Source organism: Mycteria americana, chromosome 6 (assembly GCF_035582795.1).
Source record: "Mycteria americana isolate JAX WOST 10 ecotype Jacksonville Zoo and Gardens chromosome 6, USCA_MyAme_1.0, whole genome shotgun sequence".
Classification (NCBI taxonomy): domain Eukaryota; kingdom Metazoa; phylum Chordata; class Aves; order Ciconiiformes; family Ciconiidae; genus Mycteria; species Mycteria americana.
In genome coordinates, this window is record NC_134370.1 from 8,483,726 (window position 1) to 8,502,654 (window position 18,929).

The 18,929-nt window shown below is 42.1% G+C and overlaps 1 protein-coding gene across 1 annotated transcript in view; it reads right to left on the minus strand.

Moving 5' to 3' along the window:
* Positions 1 to 12,472, minus strand: part of SLC18A2 (solute carrier family 18 member A2) — a 31,588-nt gene extending 19,116 nt beyond the window's left edge. The window contains exons 1-4 of the mRNA XM_075504046.1: positions 12,340 to 12,472; positions 10,230 to 10,581; positions 2,404 to 2,462; positions 386 to 469 (exon numbers count right to left, since the gene is read on the minus strand). Coding sequence (XP_075360161.1) covers positions 386 to 469; positions 2,404 to 2,462; positions 10,230 to 10,581; positions 12,340 to 12,460 — 616 coding nt within the window. The 5' untranslated portion in view covers positions 12,461 to 12,472. The remainder of the gene's footprint in view (positions 1 to 385; positions 470 to 2,403; positions 2,463 to 10,229; positions 10,582 to 12,339) is intronic.
* Positions 12,473 to 18,929: the final 6,457 nt, after the last annotated feature.

Here is an 18,929-nt window from a genome sequence, read left to right on the forward strand (position 1 = left end):
GTCCTTGGAAACAACATTTTATAACAGAAATTTCAGTAACAGACAGAGCTGCTATCCCTACTACAGTAAGTACCAACATAAGTTCCTGATGACCTTTAAAATGGCTAAAAATGAATGTAAAATGTTGAAGATGCACATACAGAAATCCCAGGGAGAGTGCAGTTCATTTGGTGCTCTAGCTTACCAAAACCCAAATACCAAGGACGTCTGAAAAGACATTTGCTTTTGAGCTACTTTATATGAAAGGGACAGAAAAAAAGTGAAATTGATTTAATTGAATAGTTTGGTATTAATTCTTGAAACTGCAGACAAAATACAATTTAGAAAATTACTAAAAATGACAGAATCAGCAATCTGTATTTTACTCTATCATCTCTTCTCTTACCTGCCACAGAAGAACAGGAGGAACCCACTCCTTGAAGGGACCTGGCAATAAACAGTAATGTGTAGCTTCCTGAGAAGGCAAACACTACAGGAAAAACAGAGGTAATTTTTTTAAAATTAGGTTAACTCTAACTAGGTTAAAAAGTTAGATTTCTTGAAATGATCACAAAAACTTCATGCAATTTAGTCAAGTGTTTACAGTGACTTGTGCCACTTTCAATGCTAACTGCATTATTTTCCCTTATTGCATTTAGATGTGTCAGTGTTGAATTGCTCTCAGGGGTCTAAGCCTCCTGGTAACACCGAATGCAAGGGCACAAGCAGTTTTAACTAATTACTTAGAATTTGATTACATCCTGCTCTGATTCAGCAGCACACAGAAGAAGTAATAAGACCTTTATTTCCAGCCTTGCCTCCTCACACTGCTTCATTTAAGGCTGCCCAGTCTGAAGCTCCAGGCATTCAGGGAAAGCAGGATTTAACACACACGCACCCGCGTGCATGCACACACCGATGTTTCCTCCAATAAGCAAATGGGTGGAGAGAAGTTTTACCCCGGTGTTGGCAGCTCTGCAATAGATGCTGTGCAGCACAGCTGGCTGAAGGTGCAGGGAAGCCAGCTCCACCCATTCAAGGGCTGTAGGAGGTTCCTGATCCTCCCAACGGCAGCTCACCAGAGAGATTGCGCCAGAAAAGGTGTCTCTCTATCTCTCCCCAAGAGATTTTACCCTGGGCTTCACTCCGCCTTTTGGGAAAGAGCCCCTGGATGCTGCAGTCATCAGGCCAGCTAAATTCCCCATCCACAACACTGTAAAGTAGGAGTGTCCCAGAAACCCAAGCAAGTCTCTGTAGAGCCTGTGTCACAGTCACTGTCATCAAATCTACAGTGAATTTTTAAAAACTGTTTAAAGCTCCTATCTGTTGGCCACCTAAAGAATTTTGCCAGACAGCTTATAGCTGGGGGAAGCTGTTGCGCACCAACTAAACCCAAGATCCACATGCACTTCTCCCACCTGCCCTGCGGCATTGTGCCTCTCGGGCTTTTCACCAGGTCTTACAAAAATCCCTACCCACGTGGACAGAGAAAATCAAGAAAAATAAAAGAAGAAAGTATGCCAGCAAATCAACAGTACTCCCCTCTGCCATGAATTAGGCTTACTATTCTTATCTCCATCCCAACCAAAATTTGTCTAACATGTTCCTAAAATGCAGAGTTGTCAGTGACGCTAAGACCAGGTAATTTTCTCCAGCACTTCAGTCCCCTTGATGATACAGTTTTAAGCTCATTATTCCTTCTCTTATGTACGTGGAAAACTGTTCCCTTCCTTTTTGTCATAGACTCTGATATGTCTTACATCTGCCTCCTGAAGGAAACCCAGTTCTTTCATTGTTCCTCGCAGGCTTCTAATGATCCTTGATGTTCTCCTCTGTACGCTTTCCCTCTGGGCCACAACTTTAAGTGCCATGCCAAAACCGAACATAAAACAGCAGCTGAAGCCTTATCAATGCCATTAGAGCAGACAAATTATCTCAGCTGACTTGCAGGCTATGCTGCTGTTTGCACATCCCACAGTGATGTTTAGCAACGCTATGATACTGTTGACTCATATTCTACTCGTGAGCCACTGCAGCCTCACGATCTTTCTGATAAACCCCTACAACAGCCAGTTGTTAAGGTCCCTGCAAAATAGCCCTCTCATGGCTGATAGCCCTCCCATGGCTACCAGTTTAAAACTGTCTGAGCACCGCTTCAGATTACAAGAACCTGAGAGAAAGATTCAGCTAAGGAAGAGACCTGCTGAGGTGGGATGGAAGGTGATGAATTCCTTGGGGCACGTTCATAATAGCATACTTGTCAAATCTCATCAGCACCTCCATCCACATGGAGCAGCCACCCTTAAATTTTCCTTGGAAATCAGTCCCTCTACGTCAACAAGAAGAATTCCTAGTGATAATTATTATAGATCATTTATTTAAAAGTTGCATCTGGGCCAGACCAAATAAGATGTGGATACTTACTGATCGTTGACACAAACATGATGCAAAAGCCAGCAAACAGTGGAATCTGGTAGCCTATTCTGGAAAACAAAATGAATATTCACATTTCTGGGACTGTCTCACTGACATTTTGAGTTAGACTTACTCACATGAGTGCACACACCACAAAAACCTAACCTGTAGTTCCTTGGTAGGCTTTGAACTATTTATTGTGGACCACATGATCAAATTTGTCCATGTTACAAATGCCTTTTCATCTGGCACAGCAGATTTTGTATCTGAAATCCCTGGAAGAAATCCTTCTCTCATTAGAATCTGATTACCCTGTTCTCGTTCCACCATAATTGTTCCCAATAAAGCCCCTCTGGGCCTCCATGGGGTTGCCAAGGACATGAGAAGGGAAGATTTGTCTGAGCATGCCGAACTTTGAAACATCCCAGTACTGTTTCAATGCTCATCTGTTTCCATCCTCATGAGACAATGACTATAATGAGACACAGTCAAACCAATGGCTTCTTTACTGGAAAAATTTGTCATCAGCTTTTTTGGGAGTTCTGCCTCAGCCAGGAGCACTGGAAGAGTCCCAAAGAGCCTGAGAATAATATTTTTTGCTTTCCATGGGTTTAGGAGTAAAAATGGAGCTGATCAAAGCTTTCTTCATCAGCCCACATCTTCATTAGGACTCTAAACAGCCAATAGAAATGCCTGGTTGCTATAAGTATTTTCGAGTTTCCAGGAAACAAGGAATTTTTTATCTGGAAAGCAAATACATTTTTTGAGAAGCTAAAACTGAAATTTCAACAAAAAATTCAAAATATACTATTTTTCACACCATTAAAAAATCTACCCGAGAATCAAAAACACTACCCAGGTAGCTCTGAAGACAGTCTGTGTATTCTATTCACACTTCATTGATGGCTTCTTTTTTGGTAGTATCGCGCATCTCAAATGTATTTGAAGAGGCATTATTTAATGGCCAAATTCTTCAACAGTGGATGATGCTTTTCAAAGGAGTACTGACCGACTCCAGCTTCCAACGATTTGACAGTATTGGGCATTTATATTGGCAGTATTGGCTGAGGTAGGTCAATCAAATAATGGAACAGTCTATAATAGCCCTTTTAATTTTTAATAATAGCAGTCGTGACAAAGGTAAACCAAAATAATTATTCTGAGCTTTGGTTTTTTGTTAATATAATTTTTATACAATTAAGGACCTTGGATAATGGAAAACACCGAAGTGCAGGGCTCGATGTTCATTATATGTGTCACTGTAACATTTGTTTGAGTTTTGTGAATGAAAAAAATCTAGCATGCACATTTCTACACACCACAGAAATCTCTAGTGAAGAACAATTTTGCCTTAAATATCATCACTATATTAAAATATGACAAAAACACAGTGCACAGATTCTTCTCGTTGAAAGTTGTAAGTGGGTGTTACAAATATCCAGCAGAGACTAGTTACTCGTGTGGTACTTAACTGGACTGGTATCTCCAAAGCAAATTAAATCCCTGGCACTATCACAGACTTCCTCTGTAGCCTCGTGATAATCATTTTAATCTCTCAGCACCTTGATACCTGGCCTGTAAGAAATAATACTACCTGGTTTTGTCTGCTTTATTTGAAGTGGATGATTTTTCTAAGCCCGTCTCTTCTCTTGCTGTGTGTATAGTAGGTATTATACAATGGGATGCTAATCTCCACTGATGTTTCTATGTACACGAGGAAATAAAAAATTACCTGTTACCAACTTCTTGCCTGCCTCAGAGCTGAAGTGGGCACTTCCCTTCCCAGTGGGCTCAGGTAGAACAGGCCACAGAGAGTTTAACCATAATTGCTTTGATTTTGAACTTTTCAATTAAAGAAAGCACTGATAGAAGTACAGATATAAAAAAAAGAAAACTACAGGTATGGCTACTGCTGTTGGTGAGCAATATCATCTTTCTCTGTGGTATGAAAGCAAAAGTTGAACATCCTTATGCCTTCTTCCATTGCAAAGCAAAGTAGGGTTGTATCTGTCAAGGCCATCCCAGAGGTATCTTGGATGGACACTGTGAGGGAGAAGTCTGATTTCAGTACAGAAATCAAGCAACTCTTAGGCTTGACGCAGACCCAGAGGCAGCAATTTGCTTCTGCTACAAGTACACCGAATTAAAATTCAGTTATTTGCATGAAGACAAATGCCATCCAAATTGGCTCCCACATTCACGTTTCCATCACTAGATCAGAGACATGAGCTGTGCGATGTTCCATAAACATTAATGAGTTAAACAAAGAGAAGGGCTATCATACTAGTTCAAAATGATACTCTATCAAGCTAAAGCAGATTTCAATTCTTCCAATAGGCTTCCTAAACTTGGAAAGTTTCTGGTGGTTGAAGGCTGTAAGAAAACAAGTATTTTGGAAGTCACTTTTAATGCTCAATGAAATACTGTTCAAGCATTGTTCTTAATTTTTGCAGTCACAGATATTACTCTTCCTTTTTCTTGGACAAACAGGGTCACAGCAAGCGATACATAGCAGAGGGTGATGAGGGCAAAACTGGAGCAGAACTCAGTCCTACTCTTGCTACCCAGCAGACCATGATGCTTTCTCACACATACTGAGGTCTAACACATACCTTTTCCTCCACACAGAAATTAATCATTTCAGAACTAGGCTCTGTGTGGGCACAGCTAGTTATTTGAGTCAAAGTCTGCATTGCCAGTGATCCATCACACCAGATGATGCAAAGGTATACAGGTCAGCACAGGACATGCATTTGTGCTGACTTAAGCAAGTCATTATAATCCTCTGAAAAGCTAAAAATTGCCTGGAGCTTCACCCACAATTTGGAGATGCATGATTTTGGTGTGCTGCCCGTGCATGAGACTGCTGAACCTCTAGAAGTCGTGGTTGCTCTTGCTCAGGGGACAGCCTTACCCACATCCAGCTGACATTTAGTTAGATATGCAGATTGTCCTTTCCTGCATAATCTTAGCAAACCCTGCCTCTTAGCAAACCCTGCCTCCTCCTGAAATAGCAGCACTAATTAGTTGGCAGTTGTGCTACCACAAATGTCTAATCTGCAGCTGCATTCCCTGATCTGTCCAACAGATATTAGAGAGCACAGACTGGGAGGTTAGCTGAACAGTTACACTATATAACATCAATAATCACAAAAAGAAGAGGCACTACCCATAACAGCCAACTATTCAGTGATTCCGTCCCTTGGCCCTGAGCCATTCATGTTCTTGCCATGTGAAACCTGTGAATATGCAGTTTCTACTTCTCGGCCATGATATGGCATACTCCATCAGTTATCTCTATGTTTTGTTCCTCTACACGTGTGCAACACAAAAGAATATTACAGCCTGTCTTCTCTCTTCTTTTTTCTCATTACCACACTCAAGCATGTAATTTTCTTGGGCACTCCTTTCAAAACCCTCTAAGCGAATCTGAAGCAAGAGTCCAGCATGTTTCACCAAGGCTACCTGCAGCAAAAAGTCCTTGCTACAAGTATCTCTGACCTCTAGGAAAAAGCCAGAGTCATTAGTTGAAGGAGGGAGAGGAAAGGCTGCCACTGATGGAGAACACCTAAATTACTCCATTTCAGTCTGACATTGGCCCCAGATAGCAGGACTGTTTGGAAGTGGATTATACCCATTAACAAGGTTACCCTACAGTAAGACAGACAAGTGATGGGTCCTGTGCAGCAGTAAAATAAAGGTTACCCTAACCAGGCTAGCAGCTGTGGATGATTAGAACCTAATTATCCATCCATTACAGTGCTGCAAATCCACTGATTTCAACCTTGTGGTTATTCAGCTACACCGGTACCACTGTGAGCACCCCTTGCTAAATCGGTCCTGGTTGGCAGTCTGCCTATCTTCTTCACTGCCAGTGAAGACTGGGGAGGACGTATGGTGAGAAGAATATTTTCCTCAAGGTTATGAACCAATGAACCGCTGAATGTGCGTGAAGGTAAGGAAGAACGTGCAGGGTCAGCAGGGACAGGGAGTGTGGTCCACGCACTCTCCACCTCCATGCTCCATGCTGTAGCACAGGGTAGGCAGAGGGGCTTTGTCCAACCTGCAGAACTGGTCATTTCCATCACCTGCCAAAACCTGAAAGGAAAGCTTACATAGGAACTGAACTGTAACTAAGTAGTTACAAATGCTATTTATTTCTCTGCCTCCTTCTTTGCATGTATCTTGGTCATGAGCATATCATGGTCCTAGCCACTCTCTCTCTCATGCACAGAAGTTCAAAGCTGTAGTCAGGCTGGTGTAAAAATGATGATGAAAATATCTGTTTATTTTTTAATGGTTTTTGAGGCCAATATGGATAAGCACAAGGTTAAAACTACGTATTTTTTCAGATTGATAAATAAAGGGGGAGAGAGACATGGCAGGGGAGAGATTTATTGGCTCTAGTGGATCATGGAGCTAGCACAGCTGGGCTCACAGCCTCATTCACAGAGCTTGAAAAAGCTCTGTAAGAGTAACTCTGGTAAGGGTTTGAAAAAACTAATGGAGCAAATCAGTTAGTTATAGAGGGCACAGCAGCCTTTTGCCCACTCTCTTCACTGGAAAGGATTAGGCAGAGCCTTCAGTCTCCCCTTGCCAGTGCACCCTCCTCACAAAGTGCCCTGTATCAAGTGCTGTGCTATTCGTATAGTTTCTTACCAATTTCACTACAAGGAACAACATAATGTGCATCTGAGCCACAAAATCGTATCAGCTCTGCCCTGAAACCGTGCCACGGTGGGAAGTGTGTTGTTGCCATCCTATGGCAAAGCCATCACCTAGCGTTTCCTTTGCCAGGACTTTGTTAGACCAAGGGTAAATTGTGTTGTTTCACGAACTGCAAACCACTTCGCTAAGCCAGGTGTGTGTTTTGGCTGGTACTCCACAGAAAGAGCTGGGCTTTAAATAAGAAATATTTTTAGCAGAACTTACTTCTTGAATGAAACCAATTTTGAAATTTAGTTCTAAAAATCTACACCTCCAGTAGGTATAAAAAAAGGGAAAACCAGCCTACAAAGCTTCCAGAAAACCTAAAATAAAGTAATTACTGGCACAGACTCATATGAATGGAACATCCTGTTGCATCCTGTACAACCTCAAGCACTCAAAGCCAGTGCCTACTGAAAGCCAGTAACTCCATACTCGATTAAAAATCTAAATCACTCTTGAACAACTATGACTGAAAAATAAAAACCATGAACACAGGGTGCTACCTATTTGAAAAAGAAACTTACTGGGCATCTTAACAAACTGTGGACACGAATCTTGAACTAAGCAACCAATTCTCCTTAAGCTGTGATATTTTGCTGATATTTTGCAAAAGTAGTAACGGCAATAACAATTATCACTAAACAGCTTATCAGTGGTAAGGAAGAGTCTTTATAATGACAACTCAGATATTTTCTGTTTCATTTATAATAATCACCATTTCCATACTGCTTTTTAACTGATCATACACATTGTTACTAGGAAGTGTCAACTTTAGGGGGTTTTTTTGCCAATGACTTCTACAGTTAATTGATAAATGTGTTAACTGATATTTCCCACTAAACATTTCTCAGAAGAAAGGCAGACACTGGTACCAAGATACAAATAACGCATGAAAGAAAACCAGTAATCCTTAAATCTAATTTAGGGCCACTTTGCCACTAAGGCACTCATTTCTGCTGTATGATAGAAGAGTCTGTCGCACAGGACACTGGGATGATGTGCTCCTTGATTTTTCTTCTTGCACTTGTTGGGCATCTGAGCTCGCAAACCTGCCCCTGTGATTGCAATCACACATCAGCCCCGTGCAAAAACCCTGTAGGATGTTTCCAGGAGGAAGTCTCAGCTCACAGCACTAATGTTCACACTGGTGTGTTGCCACCCTGCTCCCAACAGCAGCAAAGGGAGATGCTACAAGAACATCTACTGCCCCGTTGCCAAACCTAAGGAGGGATCACGCGTGTCCTGGCAGCCGGCGCCGGGGAAGAGGTGTTACCCCGTGCCTTGGCACAGGCAGCACCAGGCTCCGGCCCTGAGATGCACAGGCACAGAGAGAGGCATCGGCAGGGACACGCACCCTCGTACTTAGGCAGATGTCTACCAAAGAAAGAGCGGAGATCATATCTACAGTATGATGTAACTGTGCTATTGAAAAAGTCGTCGACGACGTGGAGCATATTATTGCCTTTCTCCTGGTTTGGCAGGTTGTGGAAACGATGATACTAACAGAGAAAAGTAAATGTCAATAGGGCAATAATTCAGACATTTGGGAAAATCTAGAAGAATACTTAAAGAACTATTATGAAAATATTATTTGATTTTACGTTACTCTGCCTGTGGATGAGCTATCATATCCTCACAAAACAATACAGAAAATCCAGGTAACAAAAATCTGTTTTCCTCTTCAACTTGCAGCAGTATTTGTGGAAAAGTAATTTTGCAGTGGCATACTTATATCTGTGTAGGTGGTATGCAGTAGGAGATAAGGTGAAATGAGAGAGAAATGAAACTGTCTATCTCATTTAAAGCTTTTGTGTTTCGATCAGTTCCACAGATTGAATACAGGTTTCGAATTCATAACATCGTGAGTCAAACCACCACTTAGCCCTCAGTTGGATACTCTTCTATAAGATTGAAATTAACACTCAGAATATATATATATATATAAGCTGTAAAATCTAAGAAAGGTAGTTTTGGCTTCAAAACCTGAAATATCTAGCATCAAAGTGTGTTGGTTGTTTTGGGTATTGTCACATATGATAGGCATTGACTGCTTAAGCAAAAGTGTTTTACAAGGACAAAATTCTGCCGCATATTATTTTCTGAAAGGAGAAAATCTTCTTTATAAAAACAGTTTAAATAAGAAATATGAAAATTAGTGACCCAACACTACATACAACTGGAGTTTATTTCCTGCAGAGATTGCTCTCATATTCTGTGTAGGACTGCAGCTGCTTCTGTGGGGAACAGTTACACACAATGCTAACAATAAAATAAAATTAATTATTAACATCAAAAATTTAAATGATGTTATAAATACTTAATCTCCATGTAAACATCATTAGTGCTCAGATTTGGGGGAGGGGGGGGTTGTAAGTCATTGATATCAGTGCTTATACCCTTGATTCTGGCTCAAATAATTTTTCTGTAAAGTACCATTTAAACATATTTCGTTCAAGACATCATATACATGCAGGAATTTAGAAAGAACCATTTGAAGGCTGGGCTAGATCATGTACTGATGGAAACCTGTGATCCACTGAACTCAGTGATAAACATGGCATCAGCAAAGTTTGACACTTGTTCATTTTTCACTGAAGTCCACACGAATTTCCCACCGATTCTTACCTCGGATGACTCCAAATTATTGAATACCAAATCGCACCAAGAGCTGCGCATCTCTGTGAGAGCAAAGGAGGGATCTGAACCCTGCCTACAGTTTCAATATCACGTTTGCCTAACGTAGGTGTAACAGATATCAATTCACACTGCTTCGTAAATACTATGTTGTAGTGTCTTTTGGCCCCATATAACTGTATTGAAGATGTTTCAACACCATTTCAGGAAAAGTTTCTATAACAACCTGAGGTCTCAGGAGCTGGAGGAAAAGTGTACGATACTGCACGTATCAGATGGCTCATGTGCAGCTTACCAATTTATTTTGGAAAGGATGTAGGTGTTTAGAAGTGTTCACCAAACCTATTTCACTAAAATATTCCTCCACATAAAGTGAGAAGGCCAGTAAGCCAGGGCCACAATAGGATTAAAAATACTTTGTTTGAAATACTAGTCCGCACTAAAACATCAATATAAAATCCTAACTGAGTAACATAGCAGAAATAACATACCTGTTTGTCAGCGGCCCTATGAAGGGGTTAGTGATTAGCTGCACTGTTGCTTTTGAAGCAAACAAGAGACCGACTTGAACATTTTCATTCAGCAGGTCCTTATCTTCCTTAGGGCAGTCAGATGGGGAAGGAGTCACGTTTACTATCATTTGTTCTGTCTGAGTATGATGCAGCTCTCTGGGTCGTGTCTTATCAGATTCGTTTCCAGTAACCATTGTGGAGTTGTCGTAGTAGGAGAAGATGCTCTGAAAACTGTCCACCGTTGTTAAGACTACGTTAGGCTTAGTAGTCTGGATTTCTGTGGCATTTTTCTCATGTTTGATGCTGTAAAGGTAACTGGGAATTATTGGCACTGGAAAAACAAATAGAATATATTGGCATCTTACTATCAGGTTATTTGTAAATGGAATCACCAAATATCCTTGTTTGCTTTGCCATTGATTAGGAAATATAAGGCTTTCCGACAGAGCACATTAGTAAGGATTTTGAATGGCAGAAACACAGAACTGAAATAGAAGTTTGCTCATGGGAAAAAACACACCTGTAACTCAGAAGTGCAGTTTAAAACAAAAAGTTCTCTTACGTTAGTCTTTATTTTTTGCCAGTTTTCATAAATATAAGATTTTCTACACAAACATCATTCAGAAAGCAAAATATAAGTATCAAACCCCATGTCTGAAGAGTCTCTTTGTTGCATGACTGCACAAATCCATTTATTAGATTGTGAAAACATGAAAGATGAGAAAAGCATTGAAACTATTATTAAACCAAAATACAAAAAAATGTAATAAAACACATTTCTAAAATAAACCACAAAAATATTGATAAGTAACAGCCATAAGAAGGGAAAAAAAACCCCATAGCACTCCTATATTAAGTAATCAGAACTAATGTGTTGCTGTTTGCATATCTCATTATTTTTTTAAAATTTACATTGAAAAGATCATCCGGAAGGGACCTTCTTTATATGCTTTAGGATCTTAGCTGCAATTTAATTGCATTAATATGTATCTCAGAAATTAGCAGTTCAGAATTTGTAAAAACAGATGTCAGGTTCATTCAGTTTAATGCTAGTGACAGAATCACCCCTCCTTGTCTTGCACCTCTTCCTGAAGAAGCCCACTCTTTCAATAAGTCTGCAAACTGCAATAATTTCTAGGGCTTCTAGCATACGTATTACTGAATAAGTAATTAAATGTTAATAACTTTATAAGAAAGCATATTCATGTAAAAAAAATCCAGAATTGACTTGCTAAAAATGTATATGTCTAGCTAATGTCTACATTGTGGCATCAGCTTTTAAGCTGAAGTCCCGCAAGAAATTCAGGAGTCTGATTCAGGAGCTGACACTGCAGCAGCATCCGAGAGCCGGCTCTGCACAGCCCGATTCACTTCCGAGAGAAGCATGTGCATTCGTGTGTGTGTGCACATCCGTGAACCACTAGTTTCTCTGAACCCTTTTCTTTAAATTCAGATAAACGTTTGAATATGAGGACTTCTAAAACTACCAGTGAAAAATGTGCAAGCGTTTTATTTGAGTAGATTCCTAAATCTTGACACTACGCCACTGAAGCCAGTAAAAGTGGCATCTTCGACTTCGATCAAAACTTGGATTATTTTATTAAACCAACTCGTAGAAGTGCTTTTCTTAAAACCCAGTTAGATAGTTTTCTTACTAACCTATCATTTTAAGACCAATGTGGGGGAAAGAGGAACTATCGCAAGGAAACAGGCATCTCCAATGTTATCTAGCCTGTTGTTTCAGTTGCATGACCACAGGAGAAAAAACGAAGATGAGCTAAAAATACTGCTATCTGTCGTTCCGTGAACTATTAGTGGTGTTTAGCAGAAAAAAAGAACTACAAAGACCTTTTTATACTATTCCTTACCCTGAAATTAAGATAGAAATAAAGTGAGACTTTGATGTGCGTGGCAGCGTGGTTGCAATACCTAGAATATCATTCATGTTTAAAAAAAAATCAGTGCTTGAAAATGTTTGGTCTGAGAGCATTAATCGTGCAGTCAGGGAGTACATCTGTCACTGGAGATTATTTCTGGCATAAATCGGGAGGGGAAAAAAAAAAAACAACCCAAACCCCATTCTACCTACCGACTACCGTAAGCAGCATGTTGTCCAGGAGCAAGGCGATGAACACAATCAGCAGGATTAGTTTCCTGGACTGCCGGCTCTCCCGGAGCCAGCGGAGGAGGCTGAGCTCGCCCCAAGCCATGGTCCCCGTCCCTCTCTCGCTGCAGGGAGACAAAGGCCATCAGGGGCCGCCGGGACCCGGCGGGCAGCCCGGCCGGCAGCTCCGCGCCGTGCCGGCGGCTCGGCGGGCGCAGGAGACCCGCAGCCCCCAGCCCCGCAGCCCCCAGCCCGCAGCCCCGCAGCCCCCAGCCCCGCAGCCCCCAGCCCGCAGCCCCGCAGCCCCAGCCCCGCAGCCCCCAGCCCGCAGCCCCGCAGCCCCCAGCCCGCAGCCCCGGAGCCGCCAGCCCCGCAGCCCCCAGCCCGCAGTCCTGGAGCCCCCAGCCCCGCAGCCCCCAGCCCCGCAGCCCCCAGCCCGCAGCCCCGGAGCCCCCAGCCCCGCAGCCCGCAGCCCCGCAGCCCGCAGCCCCGCTCCGCGCCCCCCGCCGCGCCGCACCCGGCCGCCGACCGCCCGGCCCGGCTCCCCGCTCCCGGCGCAGGTCCCCGTCCAGCCGCACGCTGCGAGCCGGCAGGGCAGGAGCGGGGAGGAGGAGGAGGAGGAGGAGGAGAAGGAGGAGGAAGAAGAGGAGGAGGCGGCACCTCTGGTCCCCGTGTGAGCCCAGGGAGCGCTGGAAGCGGCGCAGGGGGGGACTCCCCTCCGCTCCGCTCCGCTCCGCTCCCCTCCCCGGCAGCGATGCTCCGGGGCAAGCAGCGGGCGGGCAGGGCTGCGGGCAGGGCTGCGGGCAGGGCTGCCTGCCTGCAGCTCTGGGCCACGCCAAAACCTCTGCGTGCCGGCTCAGATGTGCCGGAACAGACACAGAGGGGAAAAAAGTCCCTGCTCATACGCTTAAACACGCGAGCGTTTTATTGGCGAGCCAAATCGAAATAGTGCCACTGATTGATTCTTTCCCTAAAACTAGGAATTTGCACCATTTGGCATTTTAATTGCTCATTTTTCTTGGAAGCTCTGCACAGTGTTCCAAGTATTGTACCCAGCCTGTGGCTTTTGGTTGTCATCATTATGAATTGCTTTCCTTCTCAATCTATGTTAGAAAAGAGATTAACTGCATTGAACTGATCAAGAAACCTGTTTTAACAAAGATTTGCATTTTTTTTAAATATTGTCTTTCGTAGCCCTTTGGCCAGTTGGGGTCAGCTGTCCCAGCCGTGTCCCCTCCCAGCTTCTTGTGCCCCCCAGCCTCCTCGCTGGTGGGGTGGGGTGAGGAGCAGAAAAGGCCTTGACTGTGTGTCAGCACTGCTCAGCAGTGACGAAAGCACCCCTGTGTTATCAGCACTGTTTTCTGCACAAATACCCAAAACAGAGCCCCATATGAGTTACTATGAAGAAAATTAACTCTATCCCAGCCAAAACCAGACCATTATCACATAATACACTGCTTTCTTTTCGTCACCCAATACTGAACTTTGTGAACTGTTCTTTGCTTCACTGTCTTTGCTGAGCTTCGCTTTTGGTAAAGTCCGCTGAATGTGAGGAAACTCTCTTAATGAGTTTAATGGTCCCAGAGCCAAATGTCAGACTGAAGCTGATGATGTCATCACTATGCAAATCATCTATTCCTTTAACTGCATTGCCTGCTGTGTATATTAACCAGTTTAGTGGTGTCCATTTTCCATGTGATGCGATTTCATCACTGGTGCAGGTTTCTTAGGAAGCGGTGCTCAAATGTATGCTGGTGCTTCTGTGGCAGCAGGCATTTCATGCTGTAAACACCTAGTTTCAGGCATAACAAAAGACATTTACACTGTGGAATTTTGCCAATGTGAGTAACAGTAGAAGATAAATGTCTACGGTCTAAATTGCTCTCTAGGGTCCTCATCCATCTCTGCATGAAGTTCAACAGGCCTTGGGAATGGGAGTAAATTTTCAGTACAGTGCGTTATTGGCTATACACAGATTTTTCTAAAACTAATGAAAAATGGGAGAGGATATGCTGATAGCACACCTCTCTTCTGTTTGCATGCAGGTAGCTTTGATTTTATTTGACATGGCCACCATGTGTTATTTTTATATGGGACCTTTTATGCTGGTACCTGACAAATACCACCCAAGACTATTAATAAGCCATTGATTCTTGAATGATGGCTTATAAATGGTTTGTCTTTTCCAAACTTTTTTAACCAGCAACTTCAGGAGTTGGGCACATTCATTCTGAAGTTGAATTTCCAAAACAGAGCTTCTGCTTCTATACACAGAAGAAATAGAAAAGTATGATCTACTGGACTGGGCTGGGGAGAAATGTTTCATCTTCCAAGTATCAGATCCTGAAGGCACTTTGACAGCAAATCACATCGTTTAGTTTACAACTTGTGTGGTGTGCGGTAGGAGAAGGGGAACACCGGCTCTGGTTAGCAGCAACAGGAGCACTAATATGGGATGCATGTCAGTAAAATGTCAACAGCAATACTCTACCAGGAAAAGATGGGTTTGCGTATTTTGTATTCCCAGCAGTTCACAGGAGAGTTAACCTGCAGCGGTGCTGCTGTTTCTGTCACCTGTCAGAAAGCAGATGTGGAGAGAAAGAAGATGCTTTTCCAGCCATTTCTGATGAGGGACATGATTGTAGAAGCAACTTGCTTCTCTCTCTGTATCATCTATGTGACAAGGTGAACCTCCTCTTCCTCCTGCCTCCCCTCCCAGTCTCTTCTTCTAGATTATTTCTCCTCTTCATCCGTCAATAGCTGCCGTGCTGACACTCACGCTGACAGCATCTGGCCACTTTGCTTTGCCGGACTTCACATCACTCCTCTTTTCTGCTGTCCTAGTTTCTCTTGCCTTCAGCCAATTGATTGTTTGATAAATAATGCTAAAACATATATGCAAAACCATGCCTGCACTATTAGCATGGATAAGCATGAGAGCATTTGAATACATTTATTTGCATGTAAAGATGCCTACTCGTGCATGGATACTATTGCTTTACTAATCTAGCCGATGAAATTGTGGTTACCTCTAGGAAGTGAGCAGGCCAGGAACCTGCTAGGTTTGCTGCTTTGCAGATGTAACTGTATTCAGGCAAATAATGATTCCTTCACTAATATTTATTTATCTTTAATCGGTGACCTTTTTGTCTACTGAAGAACAAGCAGAAAAGGAATAGGACCACAGCCAAATCAGCAATTACTTTTGGGAAGCTGTTGATGATTTGGTTTTCCTATTGAACTTTTTACTACTATATAATTGTTAATTAAGACTGGGCAAAAAGGAGGGAAGAAAAGCCGTGGGCTTTCTTTCCAGTTGTTATTTGAGGTTTCAAAAGAACAGTTGAGCAAAATTTCATGCTTTGCAAAATGCTGGTCAGCTCCACCTCTTTTGTGAAGTTTCTACCTTTCATTTGCTTTAACTATCCTTTAAAGTATACACATGCTTCCTATACTCAGATTTAATCATATTATCACTTTATTAATTTTTAATAAGAAATAATTATAAACTCTGGAATGAGTTCCAAAAACATATATTTATTTAGGAATCAAAGTTTTGAGGACTTACTTATAAATATTCCCCTCTGAGTGAAACACCCCTAAGCCATTAGGGCACAGGCTTGAAGGCATGGAGCGTCATAAAGCTGGTGATGAAAAAAGATGTTTTAATGTGGTATCTGAGTCTCAGGCTTTGGCAGACTGAACGGTAGACTCTCCTGAATCACCTCTGTGGTGCCATAGAGCCTGTGTGGCCAAGTGAGCTTTGCAGGCAAATAAAATAGCCATAAACACACAGGCAATGATGCTGCAAATGGTCACCAGTCTGGAAATGATGTTAGAGAATAGTACTTATTAGCAGTCAAAATTTTGACCTCAGCTGAAAATTCCTCTCTGGCAAGATGTCCTGGATGCTGCCATGGGAAGCAGCACGATGTTGTTAACAAGCACCAGGGAGAAGTGACATTTTGCTGGTTTGCCTACAGGTTCCTTAAATGCTGAAACTTAGAGAAAAACGCTTCTGGTTCTCTCCATCAGGCTGAGTAATGCACTACCTTGCTGGCTTCTTTGGGAAAAGTAATCCCTTTTAAAGCTGTCTCTTTTTAAGATTTACGTTTATTTTTAGTGCTTGGAGTTTAATTTGCAATAATTCATAATTATCTTAGCTTTCTGTATGAATTAATCATTTGCAGTTATTGCTATTGGGGAAAATTCCTGCTATAAATAATTCTTACAATTTAAGTTGGAAGACATACCTGGCAGCTAAAAACAAGTAATATACTTAGTCAGCTTTTTCAACCTTTGTAGCTCTTTCAAGACTTTTTTTCTTTGTGCCCGACAGTCATGCTACTAATTACTCTGTGGTAGTTAGTTCCACTGACTAATGCATCTCCTCTTCTCCAGGCATTGAGGATATGAATTGTATTTTAATCTTCTGCCATATAGCCTACAGTGAGTGCATGTGTGGATGTGGATATTTATATATATGATTGTTCACTGTGGCATGTAATATTCAGAAGAGCGAGAAAAAAAGCAGAAATTTCGCTTTTACGAGGGTCACTTATCAATTAATCTATTAGGGTAAACATTTATTGAGCTGAACAACTGTGTGTGTGATAACCAGGTCTGAGACTATGAGGGGTTCATCTTTAAAGCTAGAAAGGCTCAGGGTGGAGAAAGAGTGTGCGGGGAAAGAAGAGAGATTACACAGCTCGTGTCTCTGCAAAAAAGAAGTAAAACATCACTTGCTCCCCTTTGCACAGAAACAACAATGTTAATTTTAATGTAGGAACATAGGGCAGCCATTTCCCCATGCACCGAGAAACTGTGGCAGGAGGTTCAGACATTTTTTAGAGATGTAGGAAGGCTGTATGGAAGAGGAGTAGAAGGAAAGATGAAGATAAATAGGTGATGCTTTGTTGTGATGTTTATGGGAAGTGATAGACCTCAGGAGACATATAGGTGTGTCATGGAGAAAATCGTGGACCACAGTACATAATAGGATCGCAGTACATAATAATTATTTACTGCATAGGGTATCTCTATGCAGTAAATAATTTAACCTGTTAAAAAGTAAAGTTTTTCAAGTTAGGGCACTTATTCTAAAATACTGTTCACACACAGTCTTGACCCAAAGTAGCAGCAGCAGTCTGAGGTGCAGCCACTTCATGTTTTCTCTGTACCATTCACACTGAAAAAAACCCAAACAAACCCAAATCTGATATGGTTGGGAAACAGTATTGTAGGAGTTTCAATGAGGGTTTGACATTTTCAGAGTGTTTCAGATCTAGGAAATTTTATTCTACAGCACAACATTCCTTCTCTAAAATTCACTTTTTAAACTATTTTACTATTCACATTAGAAAAAATGTTTGGCTATTCAGGATTTGGGGAAGTGGCTGAGTAGCAAATCACTGCTTACCCTGTCTAAACCCCTGAAGAAAACACATAGCCTGTAAGACTTAAGCTAGCATGTTATAGCATGAAAACAATATTTAGCTATATATGGGAAAATATTTAGCTACATATGAGTACAGTAGCTAAAGTAATGGCAGAATAAACGCCAGTAACGCTTGATCAGTGCAATGGTTTCCTGGTATCCCTCAGGTGTATATCCTCACCTTTTAGACTTGCTTGAAAATTTAATGTAAAGAAACCCGAAACTGATGAAGGAGGGGTCAGAGATCAGCACTGGCCCTGATTTCTCCTCCTGTCTTCCAGCGCTATGTTACTATTGCCCGTCTGTGACAGGAGGGAAGGGCAGTCTCCTTTGGTCCCGCACCCCAGAACATGATCGTTTCTCTGCTGGCTTTTTGCACCCAGAATATCTTACCTTCCTGAGAGCAAACGCTAGCAAGAGCCGCCTGATGCTGAGGATTTAACATGACTCTCCTCGGGATCTGTCCGGAGAGCCATCGTGCTGCAAGATGGCCAGGGAAGCTATTTTTAGCATTTTCCATGGCAAGCTTTGTCTAACCACTCTGGTATTACTGACTGCAGGTTAGTGATGGTGAGGTCTAGCTCTGACACGTTTCATTGCTCTGACAAGAAAAGAGGGTCTGCCAAGCACATTAAAAGCTGGAAAATAACTAGGCTAAATAACCTTGTTTTATCTGTTCTTTCCAAGCTGGCATTCTGTTTGCAGTGAACACAACCCTGAGGGCAACCCACTGTTAGCTCCATGATCAATGGGAAGACATGCTGGCCTCAGTTTTACAAACCTAATTATTTTCTTCAGAAATCTGTCTGAAACTAAAAGGCATCTGACCAAAAATCTTTCCTGTCTCTGGAGCTTGGAGGAATTCAGTCATTGCCCATAAATTGTGTTTATATTGACCGCTTACATGTCTTTTGAAATCGGTGCCTTTTAGGTGGCTTTGCAAGAAAACACAGTCCCCTCCAGGCACAAACTGTGAACTCCATATATTAAGAAATACGGTTAGTAATAAGAATGTAGTATGTGTTTGTATTTAAACACAGACAGACATATGCACATAAATGGTCGTGTGCACGTGTGTGTGTGTGTGTGTGTGCCTGCTTACCTATGTGTGTGCGTGTGAGATGCCGCTGTGCATCAG